The sequence below is a fragment of the Xenopus laevis genome, chromosome 2L (assembly GCF_017654675.1).
Source record: "Xenopus laevis strain J_2021 chromosome 2L, Xenopus_laevis_v10.1, whole genome shotgun sequence".
Classification (NCBI taxonomy): domain Eukaryota; kingdom Metazoa; phylum Chordata; class Amphibia; order Anura; family Pipidae; genus Xenopus; species Xenopus laevis.
The window spans coordinates 164,242,217-164,261,538 of NC_054373.1; the positions used below are offsets into that span (position 1 = coordinate 164,242,217).

General features: G+C 40.4%; 1 protein-coding gene across 3 annotated transcripts; it reads left to right on the top strand.

Moving 5' to 3' along the window:
- Positions 1-303: 303 nt before the first annotated feature.
- Positions 304-19,097, top strand: slc46a3.L (solute carrier family 46 member 3 L homeolog). 3 transcript variants are annotated; one of them, XM_041582653.1, is made up of 7 exons: positions 335-458; positions 3,214-3,357; positions 4,837-5,090; positions 9,458-10,325; positions 13,777-13,860; positions 14,062-14,218; positions 17,204-19,097. In XM_041582653.1, the coding sequence occupies exons 3-7, from the start codon at positions 4,905-4,907 to the stop codon at positions 17,280-17,282; spliced, it is 1,374 nt and encodes a 457-aa protein (XP_041438587.1). In that variant the 5' UTR covers positions 335-458; positions 3,214-3,357; positions 4,837-4,904; the 3' UTR covers positions 17,283-19,097. The 3 variants fall into 3 exon arrangements, with proteins under 3 accessions (XP_041438588.1, XP_018103192.1, XP_041438587.1); XM_018247703.2 differs by lacking the exon at positions 3,214-3,357 and having other exon boundaries at positions 305-458; XM_041582654.1 differs by lacking the exons at positions 3,214-3,357; positions 14,062-14,218; positions 17,204-19,097 and adding an exon at positions 10,795-10,859 and having other exon boundaries at positions 304-458.
- Positions 19,098-19,322: the final 225 nt, after the last annotated feature.

The following is a 19,322-nucleotide window of genomic DNA, read 5'->3' on the forward strand; positions in this document are numbered from 1 at the left end:
AGATCAATTGAAAAGTTGCTAAGAATTGGCTATTCTATAAAATACTACAAGTTAACTAGAAGGTGAGCCACCTCTTTAACTAGGTAAGTAGGAGAGTGCAGAAGCCTAGCGAATAGAAGCACAGATCACTGTATCCTCTCTGTTGCCCATTATTTTAATATCATCCTCTGTGATCATGTCATTGCCTTCACTGTGTATAACTTCCTTCGTATAACTTCCTTCCCACAGAGCGCGGCAGCTCTGTCAGCTCGACACCTGGTAGGCCGCACTACAGTGATTGGCACCTCAGCTGAACAAGTGGGACTATCGAGTATCCAATAAACGGAGGAAGGCGGAGCTTTACACAATAACAACATGTTCTGCAATGTCACGGCCATTCTGCTGTATAGAGATTGTGTGTTCCGGGTCTGTTTGTGGCATGGGGCTGCCTGCTGCCTGTCTCGCCTCAGCCATGTACTGTAAGTAACTAACATTGACATTGTTGCACTTGTGTCATCTACAGCTAAAGCAGCTGCTCTTACTCTGCAGTGGCTGCTGGGAGTTGTAGTTTCTGTTTCATTTGGGTGCGCCTGCCCAAAGCAATCATTTGGAGATCATAGAGGCTGCAGCTCCCTGAATCTTTATTGTTCAGTGCTCATGGGTAGGCTGAAACACTGAGTTTATTTACAGAATATGATCCTTGTACTCCAGTTTTTATAGCTCAGAGTCACAGTGCTGGATCTGAATGTACATAAACAAAAGTCTTGGTGGTTACCGGTGGAATTTCCAATTTGATCTACACAAACACACAAAATTATTGGTCTATTGATTTTGCTGGCTTTGGGGTCTCACTAGCTACTCTATCCTTGGGGTGGGGGTCCGGAGTAGAATTCTAGCCACCCCACTTTTATGGTAATGGCACACGCGAAGACTAATCGCCTCTTCTTTGGGCGACTAATCTCCCCGAAAAGCCTTCCCGCCGGATAGAATCTAAATCGCCAGTGGGATGGCACTCTGAGCGCTTTGTTGTACGAAGTTGCCTCATGAGGAAACTTTTGGCTACTTCGGAAAACGGTGATTGAGATTCTAGCCGACGGGACGGCTTTTCTGGGAGATAGTAGCCCAAAGAAGAGGAGATTAGTCGCCGGGCAACTTAATCTCCCCGAATAATCTCCCCGAATCTCCATGTATGTTTCTGCCCTTATTTTGACTGGGGACAGTTACCAAATTCTTTCCCGTTAGTTGTTTTCATTCCTATAGCAATGTGTGTGCTTTTACGGGGTGCTGATCATTATTCTGGATCTACTGGAATCCTTGGGAAAGTCAAAGTAAGTGGCAGCACATAAGGGCTCATAGGAATTCTAACCTGTGTTCTTGCAGTGTGGCTTATGTGACTACAGTCTTCTCTAGGGGGACAGTGCCAATAGAAGAGTATGAAAAACATCAAATGTGTAGAAAAATGGACCTGAACCATTTTATCATTCACTTGCGATCCTATCTGTACATTCAACTCAAGTCTGTTAACGCCTTTGTTCACATGTGGTACAAAAAACAAAATAATTACATGTATAAAATTTTAAAATATAATTTCCCTTTCCTCTGTAATAATAATACAGTACCTTGTACTTGATCCCACCTTAGATATAATTCATCCTTATTGGTGTCAAAACAATCCTGTTGAATTTATTTTATTTTTAGATGTTTTTTTTTACGGGAAAGCTGCATCCCACAGACTAGACTTTAATCAAATAATTCAGATTTTAAAATAATCTTTCCTTTTTCGCTATAATAATAAAACAGTTCCTTACACTTGATCCCAACAATCCTGTTGGATTTATTTTGTATTTCAATTATTTTTTAGTAGACTTAAAATATGGGAATCCAAATTATGGAAAGATTCCTTATCTGGAAAACCCCAGGCCCTGCATATTCTGGATAACAGGTTCCCATAACTGTAGTAGAGAACTGAATGCTTTTCCTGGCTACTTTTCCCTAACAAGCGCTGACACCAGCATTTCCAGGAGAATTCCTTTAAAGTCTGCGTGGGACTGTACCAGACCTTTATTAAAATAAAGGGGTAGTTTACTTTTAAGGTAACTTTTAATATGTTATACAATGGCCAATTCAGAGCTACTTTTTAACTGTATATTATGGCAAGGTTTGTGCCAATGCCACATGGGAAAAGTATATACGGCACTACTCAAAAATAACTAATAAGTCAAAAATTCAAAATCTAATATTAAATCAATCTTCGAGAATTTACTCACAGTTCACCCCAGTCCTAGGGTGCAAGTCCAGAACAGCATTTCAAAAAAGATGTGAGGACCTCCAATAATGAAGAAGCAATTAATTAAAAAATTAGAAATTTTTTATTAGGACATAAAAACCTAACGCGTTTCGTGCCTATTGGGGCACTTACTCATAGGCTACTTTTTAACTGGCCTTCATTTTTTTTTTAAAGTTTTTGAATTATTTGCTGCCTTCTTCTCTGATTCTTTTCAGCTTTCAAATGGGGGTCACTGACCCCAGCAGCCAAAAATTGATTACTGTAAATTTTGTATTGTTACTGTAAATTTTTGTTATTTATCTTTCTGTTCAGGTCATCTCCTATTCCAGGGGCCGCCTTCAGAAATCACGGGGCCCTGTACGGCAACATTTTCTGGGTCCCCGCTCACCCTCAAGCCCCACCCCATATCTCGACCACCCCACCCCACAGTGAAAAGGCCACACAGACATCAAAGCTAAAACATTAAACCCCCCCTAAGCTATAAAAAGCCATTGGTGGGCAGCCCCCCCCCCACATGTTATAAAAAGCCATTGGTGATCAGGGTACCCTCCTGCAAGTAAAAAAAATATATTGATGGCCTTCTCCCCCACAAGTTATAAAATGCTATTGGTGGCCAGGACCACCCACAAGTTGTTAAAATCCACTGGTGACCAGGACCCCCTTCAAGTTTAAAAAAAAGAAAACATTGGTGGCCAACCACCCCCAACAAGTTATAATAGGCCATTGGTGATCAGGGGCCCCCCTGCAAGTAAAAAAAAAATTGATGTTCCGGTAAAGCTGTACAGGGATTGGATAGGGGAAGTAGGAACGTCAATATAAAAGTTAACTCCAAAGGTGAACAACCCCTTTAAGTGTTATACAACCCACATGTTTAGTACAAACTGCAGATTGTCAGAGATAAAGGACATCTTTCGTGTTTACTGAGTAATTCTTCCCTGTGACCACAGATGACGAAGGACTGATCTGAATCGACCTGCATGTCTCATGTAAAATGAACTGAAAGCCAAAACAGGCATTTCTGGGGGTGTTTTCAACCATATGTGTGATGTATGATAACCACTGCTGATAGAAGCAACCCCTACCGTTATTATGTAAGCAGGGGCAATATATATGTTTAATGATCAACAGGGTTTGGGGTGTGTCATCTGTTATGGAAGTTATTTGGTGATAAAAACAATAATATTAAATATGATTGACTAACATATTATAATCACTTTTTTGGCTTAAGGAGAGACATTCTTACATGACTCTATACATATATATATATATATATATATATATGTATATGTGTATATATATATATATATATATATATGCAGAAAAAGCTGAAGCACACCAGGATTTTCTTCAAAAAGATAAAGCTTTTATTACATCAACGTTTCGGCCCTCGCATGGAGCCTTTATCAAGATGCGAGGGCCGAAACGTTGATGTAATAAAAGCTTTATCTTTTTGAAGAAAATCCTGGTGTGCTTCAGCTTTTTCTGCCTTTGGATATTTGATTTCTGAACTGCACCCAGGTATGTAACTTTTGAAGTGTGTGCTAAAGCCTTTCACAGCATATATATATATATAATACACAAAAGCCATGAATATCTTGTAAATGATATCCTTATAAACGGTGAGTTCTGATGTCATCAGTTACAAACGGTGAGTTCTGATGTCATTTCTGTCACATGACTCACTGAAAGTTGTGTATTATAATAAATAAAGTACCCCCTTTTGCAAAATATGAGGATATTAGAAGTCAGCTGAGAGTTCCGTGACCTGTATAAAAACCCTCTTGCCTTCGGCCTTGTGTTTTTATATGGTCATGGAACTTATCGGTAACTTTTAATATCCTAATAACTAATGTTTTACATGATGGGGTACTTTATTCACTATATAATACACAAAAGCTATGAATATCTTGTAAATTATATCCTTATAAATGGTGAGTTCTGATGTCATCAATTATAAACAGTGCATTCTGATGTCATTTCTGTCACATGACTCACTGAAATTTGTGTATTATAATAAATAAAGTAGGGATGCACCAAATCCAGGATTCGGCCAGGATTCCTTGTGCCTGGCCGAACCGAATCCGAATACAATTTGCATATGTAAATTAGGGGCGGGTAGGAAAATTACATGCCTTTTCATCACAAAAGAAGGATTTTTTCCACTTTTTCCCTTTCCTACCCCTAATTTACATATGCAAATTAGGGTTCGGTTCGGTATTCGGCCGAATCTTTCACAAAGGATTTGGGATTCGGCCGAATCCCAAATAGTGGATTTGGTGCATCCCTAAAATAAAGTACCCCCAGTTGCAAAATATGAGGATATTAGAAGTTAGCTCAGAGTTCCATGACCTGTATAAAAACACTCGGCCTTGTGTTTTTATATGGTCATGAAACTCCTCGGTAACTTATAATATCCTTATATTTTACATGAGGGGGTACTTTATTCACTATATAACTTCAGAAAAACTGTGCAAGTAGCATGATTTGATTGGTTCTTCCTATCCCTAGAATGTACAGTATAAGCGGTTCATAAGGTAGTTGTTAAATATGTTTTTTTTTCTATTTTTCAGGAGTGATGCAGTATTAATTGAATGAATAGTGAATTCAGCCTCTGCGTGTGAAGGGGCACAGCTGAAAGATGTTCCGCCTGGTGGAGCCAGTGGTCGCACTTTACTGCTTTGCGAGCTTTTTCACTTTCCCTTTGATGCAGCAGTATGTGTATGCCAGGCTGTTGAATGAGGGGTCCAGCGACAGTTTTGTCAATGGCAACAACACATCCCACTGTGAAACAAACCAAAGTGATCCCTCGTATATTCATCAGAAGGTAAGCACGGAGTTGGGGATATTTATCATTAGACCGCAGGGTGTCCAATTGTGGCTGCTGTGGACTAAAACTCATATCATATGATTGGCAGAGTATGCTGGGAGTTGTAGTTAACAGCAGCTATTGGGTCATTAGTTGTATGCCTTGGTTTAGGACTATCCAAATAAATGTAACATGGTTTATGATGAGTTGTGCCGGGTAACACTACTGGATTGTGCCTTAGTCAGATAATGATAATTGTGAATGTTGCTGTTTGCATGGAATAGTAGTACATAGACATCAGGATTCTGAATTTTTGTCCAAATTTGCCCTAGCTGGCTAACCTCCCAAAGTACTGCAGTGTGACAGAGGTGGCAGTTGTTGCAATATTTGCTTAGCTGACCGGTAAGGCTAATCAGCCAGTTCTGAGCAAGGTTGGGAGTGGCCGGCTGTCTATTTGATATAGTCACAAGGTGTCCATATGATAGGCATGTATGCTTGAAATGATCCTTCGAGTGGCCAAAAGCCAAAGGGGAAACCTTTCTTTTTTGTATTGACATAGACCGGCCCATTACAATGAATAATATCACATTGTAGTTCGTGTGTTTACTTTTTCCTAAATGAGAAATTGCAAAGAAGTGGAAAAGAAGAGGGTAAAAGGGGACTAAAATAGAGACTTAAAGTGATACTGTCATGTTTTTTGACAAAAATCGGTTTAAAAAAAAAACATTTAATATTCACTGAAATCTGTTTTTTTTACAGTTTTTTTTATATTTTATTTTGAAATCTGACATGGGGCTAGACATATTGTCAGTTTCCCAACTACCCCCAGTCATGTGAGTTGTGCTCTGATAAACTTCAGTCACTCTTTACTGCTGTACTGCAAGTTGGAGTGATATCACCCCCCCCCCAGGTAACCAGATAGGAGCTCCCTAACTCAAGATAACAGATGCCTGGTAGATCTAAGAATATCACTCAATAGTAAAAATCCAGGTCCCACGCGACACATTCAGTTACATTTGAGTAGGAGAAACAACAGCCAGAAAGCAGGTTCATCCTTAAGTGCTGGCTCTTTCTAAAAGCACATGACCAGGCAAAATGATCTGAGATGGCTGCCTACACACAAAAATACAACTTAAAAAATAAACTTGTTGGATTAGGAATGAAATTTTATATTGTAGAGTGAATTATTTGCAGTGTAAACAGTGTAATTTAGAAATAAAAACGACACCATAAAAATCATGACAGGTTCCCTTTAAAGGTACTATATCTGGAGATACACAGAACCTAGGATGTATTTTAGTTAGTCAGTCACTGTATGCCGATTGGTACGTTTAAAAATCCTGTTGGGACGAGGAACGCATCTACTCTCTCCTGTAGAGAGACTGGAATATGAATAGGAGAGGTCCTAAATAGAAAGATGCATAATAAAAATTAGTAATAAACTTTAAATGTGCTTGCTTACACAGCATTTGTTTTTTAGATGGGGTCAGTGACCCCAATTTGAAAGCTGGAAAGAGTCAGAAGAAGGCTGCAAATAATTAACAAACTATTAAAAAAAAAAAAAATGAAGGCCAGTTGCAAAGTTGCTTAGAATTGGCCATTCTGTAACATACTAAAAGTTAACCTAAAGGTGAATCCTTTTAGTTTACTCTTCTTAAGAGTATCTAAAGAATATTTCCTCCCCTCTAAGCACCTGTCCCCCATTTATTATTACACAAAAGCCATGAATATCTTGTAAATTATATCCTTATAAACGGTGAGTAGTGATGTCATCAGTTATAAACGGTGAGTAGTGATGTAATTTCTGTCACAGGACTCACTGAAATTTGTGTATTATAATTAATAAAGTACCCCCAGTTGTAAAATATGAGGATATTAGAAGTTACCTCGGAGTTCCTTCGGCCTCGTGTTTTTATATGGTCATGAAACTCCTCGGTAACTTATAATATCCTTATATTTTACAAGAGGGGGTACTTTATTCACTATATATACACCTATCTTGCTTTACTTGCTCACTGTGCCCTTTGAGTTCCATGGGCATTAAATAGTCTTTAGTGAAAGCAGTAAATGGGCTTTTATTGAATCACAATTATTCAGGGTTGTATAGTAGTGATGTGTGGGTCGAGAAAACCTCGACCTGACCTGGACCCACACCTGCCAGCACCCAGCCTGCCAGCCCGCCAATTACAATCACAAGAGGGGCGGGACAGGCGCGAGTCTATAAAACATGGGATGGGGAGAGCAGACAGAAGAGCTCAACCCAAACCTGCCCGCGACCCGCAAGAGGAGCAGCGAGGTCGGCCCAACCCACCTTTTTGACATTCCTACATGTGAAATTGGAAACCAACATACTATATAATAGTGAGACCATCCCTATTATATAGTATGTTGGTTTCCAATCTCACATTGGAATGCCAAAAAGGTGGAATGTGTCGTTGGTGAAGTCACTTGCCAGGTAAACATTGCTTGGAAACATGGAAGTCTTTGTTTCCAAGATGTAGTCACGTGATAAGCTATTTACCCACGCTTTGAGGCAACTGATGTTTGTCCCTACCATTCATGAAATTGCCATGGGCACCATAATGCTGGAATTCACCCCTTTATGCTCTTGCCCTTAGACTTGGAAGAAGTTTGTATTACTCAGCAAAAAAAAAAAGCTATGTAAATATTTCCTTGTTTTTGTCCAACAGTTCTATATAAATAGCAGAAGCATAGTTCAGAGGTAGTCAGGCTTAAAAAGAAAGCAGAGTCAGAAAAACAATGTGGGTGGAACTCACATTTTTTGTGTCAAAACTCACAAATTCGAATTTAAAAGCACCAATTTGAATGTGAGATTTATCACACCTCGACCCTGGAAACAGTTCTTAGGATAGAACTCCACAGGCGACTTGCAATGCGATACCGTCCGTTCCGACATGCTGAGACTAATCAAAGCGTCATGCATCACAGTTATGTCGGATGCACTCAGCGACAGCATCCAACATTCCTATTACTTACCTTAGATTTGGCGCATCCAATGTGACACCTGCGATTAGTCTCAGCGCGTCAGAACGGACGATATTGCATTGAAAGTTGCCCGTGGAGTTCTACCCTATTTCAAATATTTGCCACCTAAAACCTGACAAGTTCATTTACAAGTCAATGGCAGAGGTCAGTTTAACCATTTGAATATGTTGATTGCCTTCCTGAGATTCAAGTTTTTTTTCGGAGGAAAACTCGATTCGAATTTTCAGGTCGGGACTACTCGATCGAATATTAGACGCTCGAGTTTTTTCACTAATAAACTCCCATTTGATTTGTGAGTACATTCAAATTTATTAGAGTAAAAAAAATTCGCATACATTCGAAATTCAACCTTTTCTAAATAACCCCCTTAGTATGATGTACAGCAGGGATCCCCAACCTTTTTTACCCACATTCAAATGTAAAAAGAGTTGGGGAGCAACACAAGCATGAAAAAAAGCCCTTGGGTGCCAAATAAGGGATATAATTGGTTATTTGGTAGCCCCTATGTGGGCCTGCAGCCTATAGGAGGCTCTACTTGGCACTATACTTAGTTTTTATGCAATTAAAACTTGCTTGCAAGCCAGGAATTCAAAATTAAGCACCTGCTTAGAGGATTCTGAGAGCAACATACAAGTACTTGGAGAGCAACATGTTACTCACAAGCTACTGGTTGGGGATCATCTGAGACCATTTGCAGTTGTTTTTTATTATTTGTGGTTTTTGAGTTATTTAGCTATTTATTCAGCAGCTCTCCAGTTTGTAATGTCAGCAATCTGGTTGCTAGGGTCCTGAGAGGGCCAGACTAATAAAAAGTGGCAATAACAGGCAAATTAATTGAGGCTTCAAATGGGGTTTTTTGCCTTCCTCTAGATCAACTAGCAATTAGGCAGGTTAAAATAGAGTTAAAAGGTTGAACTTGATGGACGTGTGTTTTTTTTTCAACCTAACTTACTATGTAACAATAACTTTGTATTCTTACAGAGCATGTACTTTTATATTGGGTCAGTGACCCCCCCCCCATTTCAAAAGTGGGAAAGAGTTAAAAGAAGGCAAATGATTTGAAATCTACTCCATTTTATTCAAATAATTAAAAGCGAAATAACTCAAAAAACACAAATAATAAAAAGCTGAAAACCAATTGCAAATTGTCTCAGAATGTCACTCTCTACATCATGCAAGTTAATGCAAAAGTGAACAACTCCTTTAAGGTACAGTATGAAGATCCAAATTATGGAACGTAATTATCATTATCCAGAAAACCCCTGGTCCTGAGCATTCTGGATAACAGGTCCCATACCTGTATGTATATAATTACTTAGAATATTGTTTTTTTTGTCATTCTGTATGCAAATGTATTATTTTCTTCCATTGCCTTGCAGGAGGTCCAGAAACGAGCATCTCTCTTTTCCTCAACGCTGGATTTAAGTTCGCTCTTTCCAAGTCTTGTGATGGCTTTAATCCTTGTGTCATATGGAGATCGGCACGGACGCAAAGCATCAATTTTACTGCCCTGCTTGGGTGGCCTATTAAGTGTTTGTATTTATTGTGCAATTGCATTTTTTACTTTGCCCCTTGCAGTTTTATACCTCTCCTATGTAATCAGTGGATTTATGGGAGGCTTTGCCACATTCATAGGGGGTTGTTTTTCCTACGTAGCAGATCTGTCTGAGGATGCTCAACAGAAGAACATACGAATAGCGTTTGTGGATATGGTCCTGGGAGTTTCCAGTGGACTTGCTGGCATTGCCTCGGGGTATTTAATACAAGAATTAGGCTTTAAGTGGGCCTTTTTAATCCCGGGACTTTTACACATCATTAACATTTTTTATATTTATTTTTTCCTGGAAGAAACAGTACAGAGATCTGAATTCCAGCAGCCGGTGCTGAGTAAAGAAGGATTTACAGAACTCTTTACTGGCGTCTACCTACTCTTTAGAAATGCATCTTGCAAGAAACGCTTGGTGCTGACTCTCTTGCTGCTTGCTTTCATGTTGTATTTACTGGCAAATTTTGGAGCAGTCGGTCTGTTTACATTGTATGAACTGGACGCCCCTCTGTGCTGGGATTCTGTACTTGTGGGATGGGGTTCGGCCTTCTCTACATTTTGTTTTGTGGGCAGCTTTGTTGGAGTCTATTTATTTTCTCGCTGCCTGAAAGATGCCTACATTGTCTTCATTGGAATGACGTCGTGGATTGGAGGGGTCATTTTAGTCGCATTTTCAACCACAACGATCGCCATGATGCTAGGTGAGTAGTGCAAGGTAGCCACATTCTATGAGCAAAAAATAAATAAAACCTCAGTTGGAGCTTAAATGGGATGTTCACCTTTAAATTAATATCCTAAGGCAATTTGAAATTGGTTTTCATTTTTTATTATTGATGGTTTTTGTTATTTAGCTTTTTATTCAGAAGCTCTCCAGTTTGTAATGTCAGCAATCTGGTTGTTAGGGTCCAAATTACCCTAGCAACCATGCATTGATTTTCATAAGAGCCTGGAATATGAATAGGAGAGGCCTGAATAGAAAGATGAGCGATAATAAGTAGCACTAACAATAAGGGGCAGATTAACATATGGTCGAATATCAAGGGTTAATTAACTCTCGATATTCGACTGCCGAATGTAAATCCTTCGACTTTGAATATCGAAGTCGAAGGATTTACCGCAATTAGTGTGTATACTGGAATATATATATATATATTTTTTTTTTTTTTACAGTTTTTGAATTTCCTTTTTCTTTCCTGCATTTTTCCCAGTTTTGGAGGCAAAAACTGTTGCTACAGGTACAGTTTTATGATCATTTACCTATTATATCTTATCTTTCTACTCAGACCCTTGCCTAGTTTTCATCCAATCTCCCATTCAAGCCACGGCCTGGTTGCTAGGGTAATAGCAATTAGCAACCTAATAGTTATCAAACTGGAGAGCTTCTGCACAAAAATATAAATAACTCACAAAAATTGATAAATTGCAAATTGTTTTAGAAAATCACTGTCTACATCAATGTCAATATAAAGGGGAGCTACCTCTTGAAGCAGAAAAACAAATTGAAAGATGTTTCATTATAGCATTGTGTGATACTAAAAATGAACTTCCTATGTAAAGGAATTTAGGTGTCATATCTGCACGTAATTTTTTTACATTAAGACACTTCTGATTGCCAGGGGCTGTATGGTTATTGTGATACTTGGCCTTTGTTTGATGACTAAATGATCTAATAATAGCTAGATGGAATCAGCTGCATTTAGATTACCTTGTGCAGCGCTAATTAATGTCATATATTGTTTTATACACAAAAATGCATTCCTTATACATAGAAGAATGATCCCAGGCCGGACAAGTGCTGCTTCCTGTTCCTGAGTTTAATCATATATACATCCTGTTTGTCATTCCCATCTCCATGATCTAATCAGTACACATCACAGCCACCGGCACAGCTTTCATGTACATTTCTTTCTATATGTTTCCCATATACAAGTACTGACATGGGAAACAGGACAGGAGCAGGCACTAACAACATCTGCTACAGAAGAAGGGGAAAGAGAAAAGAGAGACACCTGGACAATCACAAGTCGCTGGACATCATATCCTTATGTACACAAGAGATGCCAGGCATTAGCGATGTGCGAGCCAGCCTGAAACCCATGGGTTCGGGCCAGCTACCACAAAAAAATCTTTGGGTCGTGGGCGGGTTGGGGTTGAGTGTTCCCTTCTGCTCTCCCTGTCCAACTAACACTGCCGGCTTCCAGCCTACCAATTTATAGAATCGTATCTGCCCTGCCCCTTTCATGAAGTCACCAATTTCGGCCCTAGACCACCAGCAGAATCCTCGTCTGTGTTTTTGTCTGGAAGCCTTGTATTAAGGTGGCCATAGACTCCAAGACCAAATGAGCGGATCTTTCCCCGATATGCCACTAAACTGCATGGCTATATCGGGGGTAATTCGAACGTTCGGCCGTATGGCCGAACGATCGAATTACGTTGCGCCAAGCGGCTCCAACGGGTCGGTCGGGTAAAAATCCAACCTTCCCAATAGATATCGTGGCCAGATATCGATCAGGAAGACCCGTCGGAAGCCCCCATACACGGGCAGATAAGCTGTCAAATCGGTCCAAACGACCAATATCAGCAGCTTTATCTGCTCGTGTATGGTAACCATTAGCTCTGGCAAAGAAATTCAACACTTTGCATTTTGAGAGTAAATCCGCCTACCATGTTTTGCCGGAGCCAATACAAGGTTCCGGACGCAAACACAGTAGAGGATTCTGGTAGCGGTTGGGGGCCAAAATCGGCCTGCAGATTTTAGCAGGCTGAATTCTGGCCGATCTGCCTTAGGCGCCCTGCCCTGTGCTTGCTGATTGGGCATGCGAGCTCTTAAGCTGGCCATATATGGGTAGATCCACTTTTTGCAGAGGTTGCCAATTGGGCAGGTCTTGCATGGATATGGCCACCCTGAGTGGCAATATTGGGCTGAGCCGATGAGTTCACAAGGCCAGGAATGCAGGCGGTGGGATTGAGGACCGTATCAACTAAACGATGCAATCCAACGGGAATTTTAAGCCTGCCAATAAGCTGCCAACTTTATCTGTCACCAATAAGCTGCCAACTTTATCTGTCGGCAGCTTTTCTAGGTCCGTGTATGGCCACCTTTACTTTGCTGCCAGTAATAAGTAGAAATCTGAACAAAGAGGGCACATTATATTTTGTCTGTGCGTGGGCCATGATCCGTGCAAAATTCTGCTTTTCGCCTTTTCAGCATTCAGTGGTTAATCTTTATGGTTATAAAGAGCAAAATATGCTGAAAAGCAATGAGGTCAAGTATCCACTGTCCAATGGGTAGCTCCTGTGGCCAGCACTTCCCATGTGATCATTACTGTAAGAGGCCTGACCTCTGGGCTGTGCTGTTTGTGACCATGTTGCATGATATTAGTAGCCACAGGCCAGTCAGTTTGTCAGCTTTCTATTTTGTGTTTATATATACAGTATATATATATATATATATATATGCACTTGAACAGATTACTAAAAGATAACACACTTCCTCTCTACAGAAAGGGGAAGGAATACTAATTTGAGTCATGACTTCTAGTTTGCATTTTACAGACAGTAGTTTTAAAACAAATATAAATGTTACACTGTAGGAAATAAAAGAGTACAGAGCAGCCCTTCTGACTTTTGCCTATTTTATATGGAAGTCTCTAACTTTTGACAGACACCAACTAAGCTCAGTCCAAGAAATTCTGTTTAATGGGACCACATATACGAGGCATCCCAGAAGGCTGATGAATATATTAGCTTGTTGTGCCAGTCCTCTGCCTGTGGGGTCTTTGGGTGTCTGACTTGGCCCGTTACATAGATGTTTAAATATCTACTTTTTTGATTTCCTTGCCAGATGAGTGAGTCTTTCCGTGAATGTCCAGTGTTGTTCTAGGTGCATTGTTTGTTTGTTTGTTTGTTTATACAGACGACTTCTCAGTGGACTGCGGATTTGTCTTGATTGTGCTCATTGGGAACAGGAAGTAGAATGTGAATTGTACCCAGTTTAGTGAAGGAAATAACAATAGCCATAGATATATCATAATGAAAACAACAGCACAAGCCCTGTTCATTGCCCTTATGTTCAAAAGGGGATATACTGCCCCTATACCCCAGGAATTGTTTGGCTTTGCAGAAGTAACATTGTTTTTTTTTTGTTTCTAGCAAGAATTCCTCTCCTGTTTGCGGCTATGCCTCTTCCTGTTCTGCGCTCTATAATGTCCAAAGTGGTTCTGGAAAATGAACAAGGTGGGTGTGTTGCCTCAGAGTACTATGGGTTTCTTTGTTCTGGTAAGCAGCTTGTCTAAGGGGTTGGCTAAAATTTGTCTTTTTTTTTTAACCACTTATACTGTAAAATGTCATCACTGCCATTGGTTTGGAGCTGCTGACATTAATTAAACTAGTACCAAGGTTATTAATGGGGTATGTTTCTCTATTTCTGTCCTTTAGGGGCGCTGTTTGCTTGCATTGCCTGTCTGGAGAGCATAACTGGAGTTTTCACTATTACTATGTTCAGTGCAGTCTATGCAGCCACAGTCATGTGGTTTCCTGGATTTAGCTTCTTGTTATCAGCTGGACTTTGCCTTTTGCCATTTGGAATTATGGGGTAAGAAGCAATATTTGCATTTATCTTGATGCATTTTGTAGTATGTTGAGTATTTATGGCAAGAGTAGTGATCAATCCCTTCAGAGACAATAAGGGTTCATTTATGAATGAAGTTCTCTGTGCCCTGTTGCTTTTTCTTGCATCGTTTCTAATATGGCCTCAGGTTGTTAAAGGAAAACTATACCCCTCGAAAGATTTAGGTATCTTTAAAAAGATATTGCATAAAACAGCTCATGTGTAAAACCCTGCTTCATGTAAATAAACCATTTTCATAATAATATACATTTTTAGTAGTATATAATCCTAAATAGAAAATTGCCATTTAAAAAATAAGGGCCGTCCCTCTGGGATCATAGGATTCACGGTGCAGACAAACATGGCAAACTATACATGTTAGGTCACACGAGCCAATTAACAGACAGAGTTCTGTCTTTTGCTTCCATCCCTCTTCCTGTTACAGTTAGAGCTGTAGTATTTCTGGTCAGGTGATCTCTGAGACAGCACACAGACCATCATAAAATGGTGGCTCAAGGCAAGAGATATAAAAGGGCAATATTTACCAGTTTGGTAAGATTCTTTAATAGTCCACTTAATATGATGTAAACTATCTGTTGCTTAAGTATTAATTCTGGGGGGTATAGTTTTCCTTTAAAAATACAAAGGTGTATTATGGCAGCCTTGCACCTGTTAAAGGAACAGTAACACCAAAAAATTAAAAGCAAAGAAAATATAATACACTTTTGCCATTCACTGGTAAAACTGATGTGTTTGCATCAGAAACACAACTATAGCTTATGTAAACAAGCTGCTGTGTAGCCATGGGGCAGCCATTAAAAGTACAGGATACACAGTGTTAGCATGTTTTGAAGAATCATATTGTATACTACAGAGCTTATCTGTTATCTGCTGTGCATCTTGTGCCTTTTCTCCTTTTTCAGCTTTGAATTGTACATTATATTTACCTTACTTTAAGACACTTTCATTTTTTTGGTGTTACTGTTCCTTTAATGAGAATGGTCTAGGCCTATCCCTGGGAGATATACCTGGCAATTTGGCATTGCACCTATAATATTTATAGGACTTTCTAAAACACAGTGTAGACAAGTGATTTACTTGTTTATGATTGGGTAGAATAGCGTGAATAGCCGCTTGCAACAGTATAGTTGTGCGTAGCTTGTAAAGTTTGGGTTACGCTTCTTTTCTCATGTTACTCACCAAGCCAATTTATCATGAATTACTGACTAACTCCCTATTAATAGTCTTGCCAAGTAGAATATTGAGATCATGGATTGTTTTACTCTGCAGTAAAGAGTAGATTATTTAATATTGCAACTGTATGTAACTGTGTATAACAGGCTCCTGTCTTTCAGGTTAGCTTACAACATGTGCCAGATCCATCTAAATTTATTAGGAAGAATATCTGAACCCTCAAAAGGCAACACACTAGCTCAGTTCTTGTTATTCCTTTTCAGCTAAAAGAAATTCTGTCACGGGAAAACATGTTTTTCTTTTTTTCAGAACGCATCAGTTAATAATACAGCCCCAGCTGATTTCTGCACTGACATCCATTTTGTAAAAGAGCAAACTGATCTTTTTATATTTCATTTTGAAATTTGACATGGGGCTAGACATCTTGTCAGTTTCCCAGGTGTCCACAGTCATGTGACTTGTGCTCTGATAGACTTCAGTTAAGGTGGCCATACACGGGCCGATAAAAGCTGCCGACAGACCGTGTCGGCAGCTTATTGGCCCGTGTATGGGGGCCCCCGACGGGCTTCCCCGATCGAGATCTGGCCGAAAGTCGGCCAGATCTCGATCGGATGGGATTAAAAATCCCGTCGGATCGCGGCTGCATCTGTTCGTTGATGCGGTCCCGCGATCCGACCGCCCGTTTGGCGAACGCTAGGATCCGATCGTTGGGCCCTAGGGCCCACGATCGGATCAGCCCGATATTGCCCACCTCAAGGTGGGCATATCGGAGGGAGATCCGCTCGTTTGGCGACATCGCCAAACGAGCGGATCTATCCGTGTATGGCCACCTTTACTCTTTACTGCTACACTGCAAATTGGAGTGGGAAGCTAACCAGATAACAGCCACAGTTGTTTAATAATGTTAAACCCCCAAATCTCAGCTTAATTGACTCTCAAACTTTATTTTATAGTGTATCAAGGAGAGTAAATAGGCCAAATCCTGCAGCGGGTCGGGTACCTGCGGGTTACCAGCAAAAACCTGCAGAACCCTGTGGGTTGCAGATAGAAGTTTCGGGAGTGGGTATAGACACGGGTCGGTGGTTCTCCGGGTTGGTTTGCAGGTCATGGTTTGGGTCGCGGGTCTTCTCAATAGCGCGTTTTACTCCTTTTTTTCTGATCACGCCACCTTCTAATGATGTCACTTCCAGTTTACAATGACAGCACTTCCTGTTTCTTGATGGTCAGCAGGTCACAGATCAGGTTGCGGATAAGGTACTTGTGGGTCGGGAAGCAGGAAATTATGCGGGTTGCGGGTCTGGTTCGGGTTTAAGAAATTGGTTCCACGCAGGACCAAATGCTATCCTAACTGGCATTCAGGCTGAGCCCACCAGTGTCTTTGGCAAGTGCCTACAGGAGTAGGGTTTGCTAACCACGAATATAGGTCTTGACATTTTTTTTTATATTTGATCATAAAAGCTCACAATCGTGCCAAAACATTTCAGTCCAGAATTCTGCCGGAGCAGCACTATTATCGGAATTTTTGAAGAAAAAAACATGTTTTGCTGTGACAGTATCCCTTTAATTACATCAACCACCAAAAAACAGTAAAGTGAGAGCTTGGCTATCCCTGTTTGATCTTGGGGCCCATGCTTTGTGCAGATCCCAAACACTGGCAAGCTGTTGCTGGAATGCAGTGATAGTAATGCATTAGTACTGCATGTTTCCCATGTACGTGGAAGGTACAGTGGGCCTCTTCTATCACTAACACACAGCGCTTCTCATATCTCATTTCAGGATTTTGCTGCTCATTGACTATCAAGAAAGTGATCATGTTCTGCTAGTGAATGATACCAGCACTGAAGATGGATCCTGATAGGCTGATTTACTGTGCAGGATATATACATCAGGAGAACATTTGTTTGATGTAGTAAACACTGCAGCGGTCTAGTTTCCCACACCAGTCAATGAGCATCTGTTATGGGTGAATATTACCTTGCCAGATTTTCCATATTCACATCCAAAGTGCACAAACAGATATTGTCCTGTATCACGATCAGTGCAGTTTTCTGTACTTAATTATCCGCTACCTCTGTATGAACATTTCATTCTAACATTTATTGGATGTAGGGGAAACCTTTTACTTTACACATCCCCTTTCATGGTAGAAGAATGTGGGTGTAAAGGAAACCGTTTCCAAGCCTTAAAGGGAAAATATTTATGACAGAGTTTCATCACACTTATTTTCATTAGCATCAAATCCTAAATTCATAAACATATGAATATAGAATTGTGTTCAGACACCCTTCTTATCTAAAAAATAAAATAGAGGCTTCTTCCACCACATTCACATGAAATATCCATATAAACCTAGGCAACAGCGCCCCCCCCCAGTGGTCATTTTATCATTAAAGATGATAAAATACATGTCAATATGCCGTGACATGTACTATTCTATTAGTGCCTTTAAGCATGTCTTATGATGATTTCTTGGACAAGTGTATAGTATATACAGTTTATATTTGTGAGTATATATATATGTGTGATACATGTGTACTGGTTTATGTCTGGAGGGTTTGAACTTGATGGACTTTTGTCTTTTTTCAATCCAAATGATCTATGTTACTATGTATCTGTTTAACACTGTGTCCCTGACCTTATGAATCCCATGAAATGTTGATGTTATGATCGGGGTCAAGCTACTGGGGTTTATTCTGATGCTATGGGGTTTCCCCACCAGGTTGGGCTGTTGTTACTTGATGGGCTGTTGTTGGCCATGATGTTATGATCGGGGTGCTTTTGCCAGATGAAGGTTGGAACTCTGGGGAGATAGTCCCCATAGAGGACATGTAATAGGGCAGCTGTAGGAGAGCATGTTAAGCTGTTTTTACAGTATCAGGGGCCATTCTGTGGGATTCATAGGGTCAGGGACACTGTTAAGGTGGCCATACACGGGCAGATAATGCTGCCGATATCGGTCGTTTAGACCAATTTAACAGCTTATCTGCCCGTGTATGGAGGCTTCCAACGGGTCTTTCCGATCTATATCTGGACATGATATCGATCGGGAAGGTTCTCCCGACCAACCCATCCGAGCCCATTGCGCTCATCGTAATCCGATCGTTCGGCCATAGGGCCGAACGTTCAGATTACCGCCGATATAGCCCTACTGTTAGTGGCATATCGGGGAAAAGATCTGCTCGTTTGGCAATGTCGCCAAACGAGCGGATCTTATAGTGTATGGTCACTTTAAGGCAGTAGAGCAGCAGGGCGTTACCTCCTTAGGCATCAGAAGGCCTGGATTGCCCCTGCCTAGGAGTGAGTGCAGATGGCTCCCACAAACCCCAAAACCATGTATGTAGTATATGTGGAGGCATTCTGCATATATTTATTTGTATTAATATTCTGTACAGCAATAAACTCTGTCCTCTTCACTGTCTGTTAGGAAGGTGCCCAGATCCCTTGAATCAGCTGCTGACCTGCCCTGATTCCATTATCTTAAGGGGACATGACACCGACCTTTCAACAGGAGTTCAATAAATAAGGTGTTTGCCAAACAGACTTTTTGCCTGTTGTTTTAATTACAAAATATCTATAGTTTTTGTTAAATCTTGCACTTAAGAGGCCAAGTAAAGTCCCATTTCCCCCCTCCCCCCCCAGCAGAGCGTCTGGAATAAAGAGCACCTCGTTATACAAAGGTTTCTTAGTGGACTGCTGATTTGTCTTGAATGTACTCCTATGAACAGTAAAGAAATAACAAATGCCATAGATTCCCCTTTTATAACAGTAGGCACAACTTACGTGCAGTACAGGCCCTATCCATCAAACACATGTAAAAAAATGGTATACTGCCCCTTTAAAGTTTTAAATAGAGGAATTTTTCAGGTTTAGTTTGAACTCTGATCTGGATTTCTTT

Coding starts and splice junctions, on each gene's coding strand:
- slc46a3.L (XM_018247703.2), top strand. CDS start 4,905: ATGTTCCGCCTGGTGGAGCCAGTGGTCGCACTTTACTGCTTTGCGAGC. Junction 5,091..9,457: donor CCTCGTATATTCATCAGAAG/GTAAGCACGGAG, acceptor ATTGCCTTGCAG/GAGGTCCAGAAACGAGCATC. Junction 13,861..14,061: donor GGTTCTGGAAAATGAACAAG/GTGGGTGTGTTG, acceptor TCTGTCCTTTAG/GGGCGCTGTTTGCTTGCATT.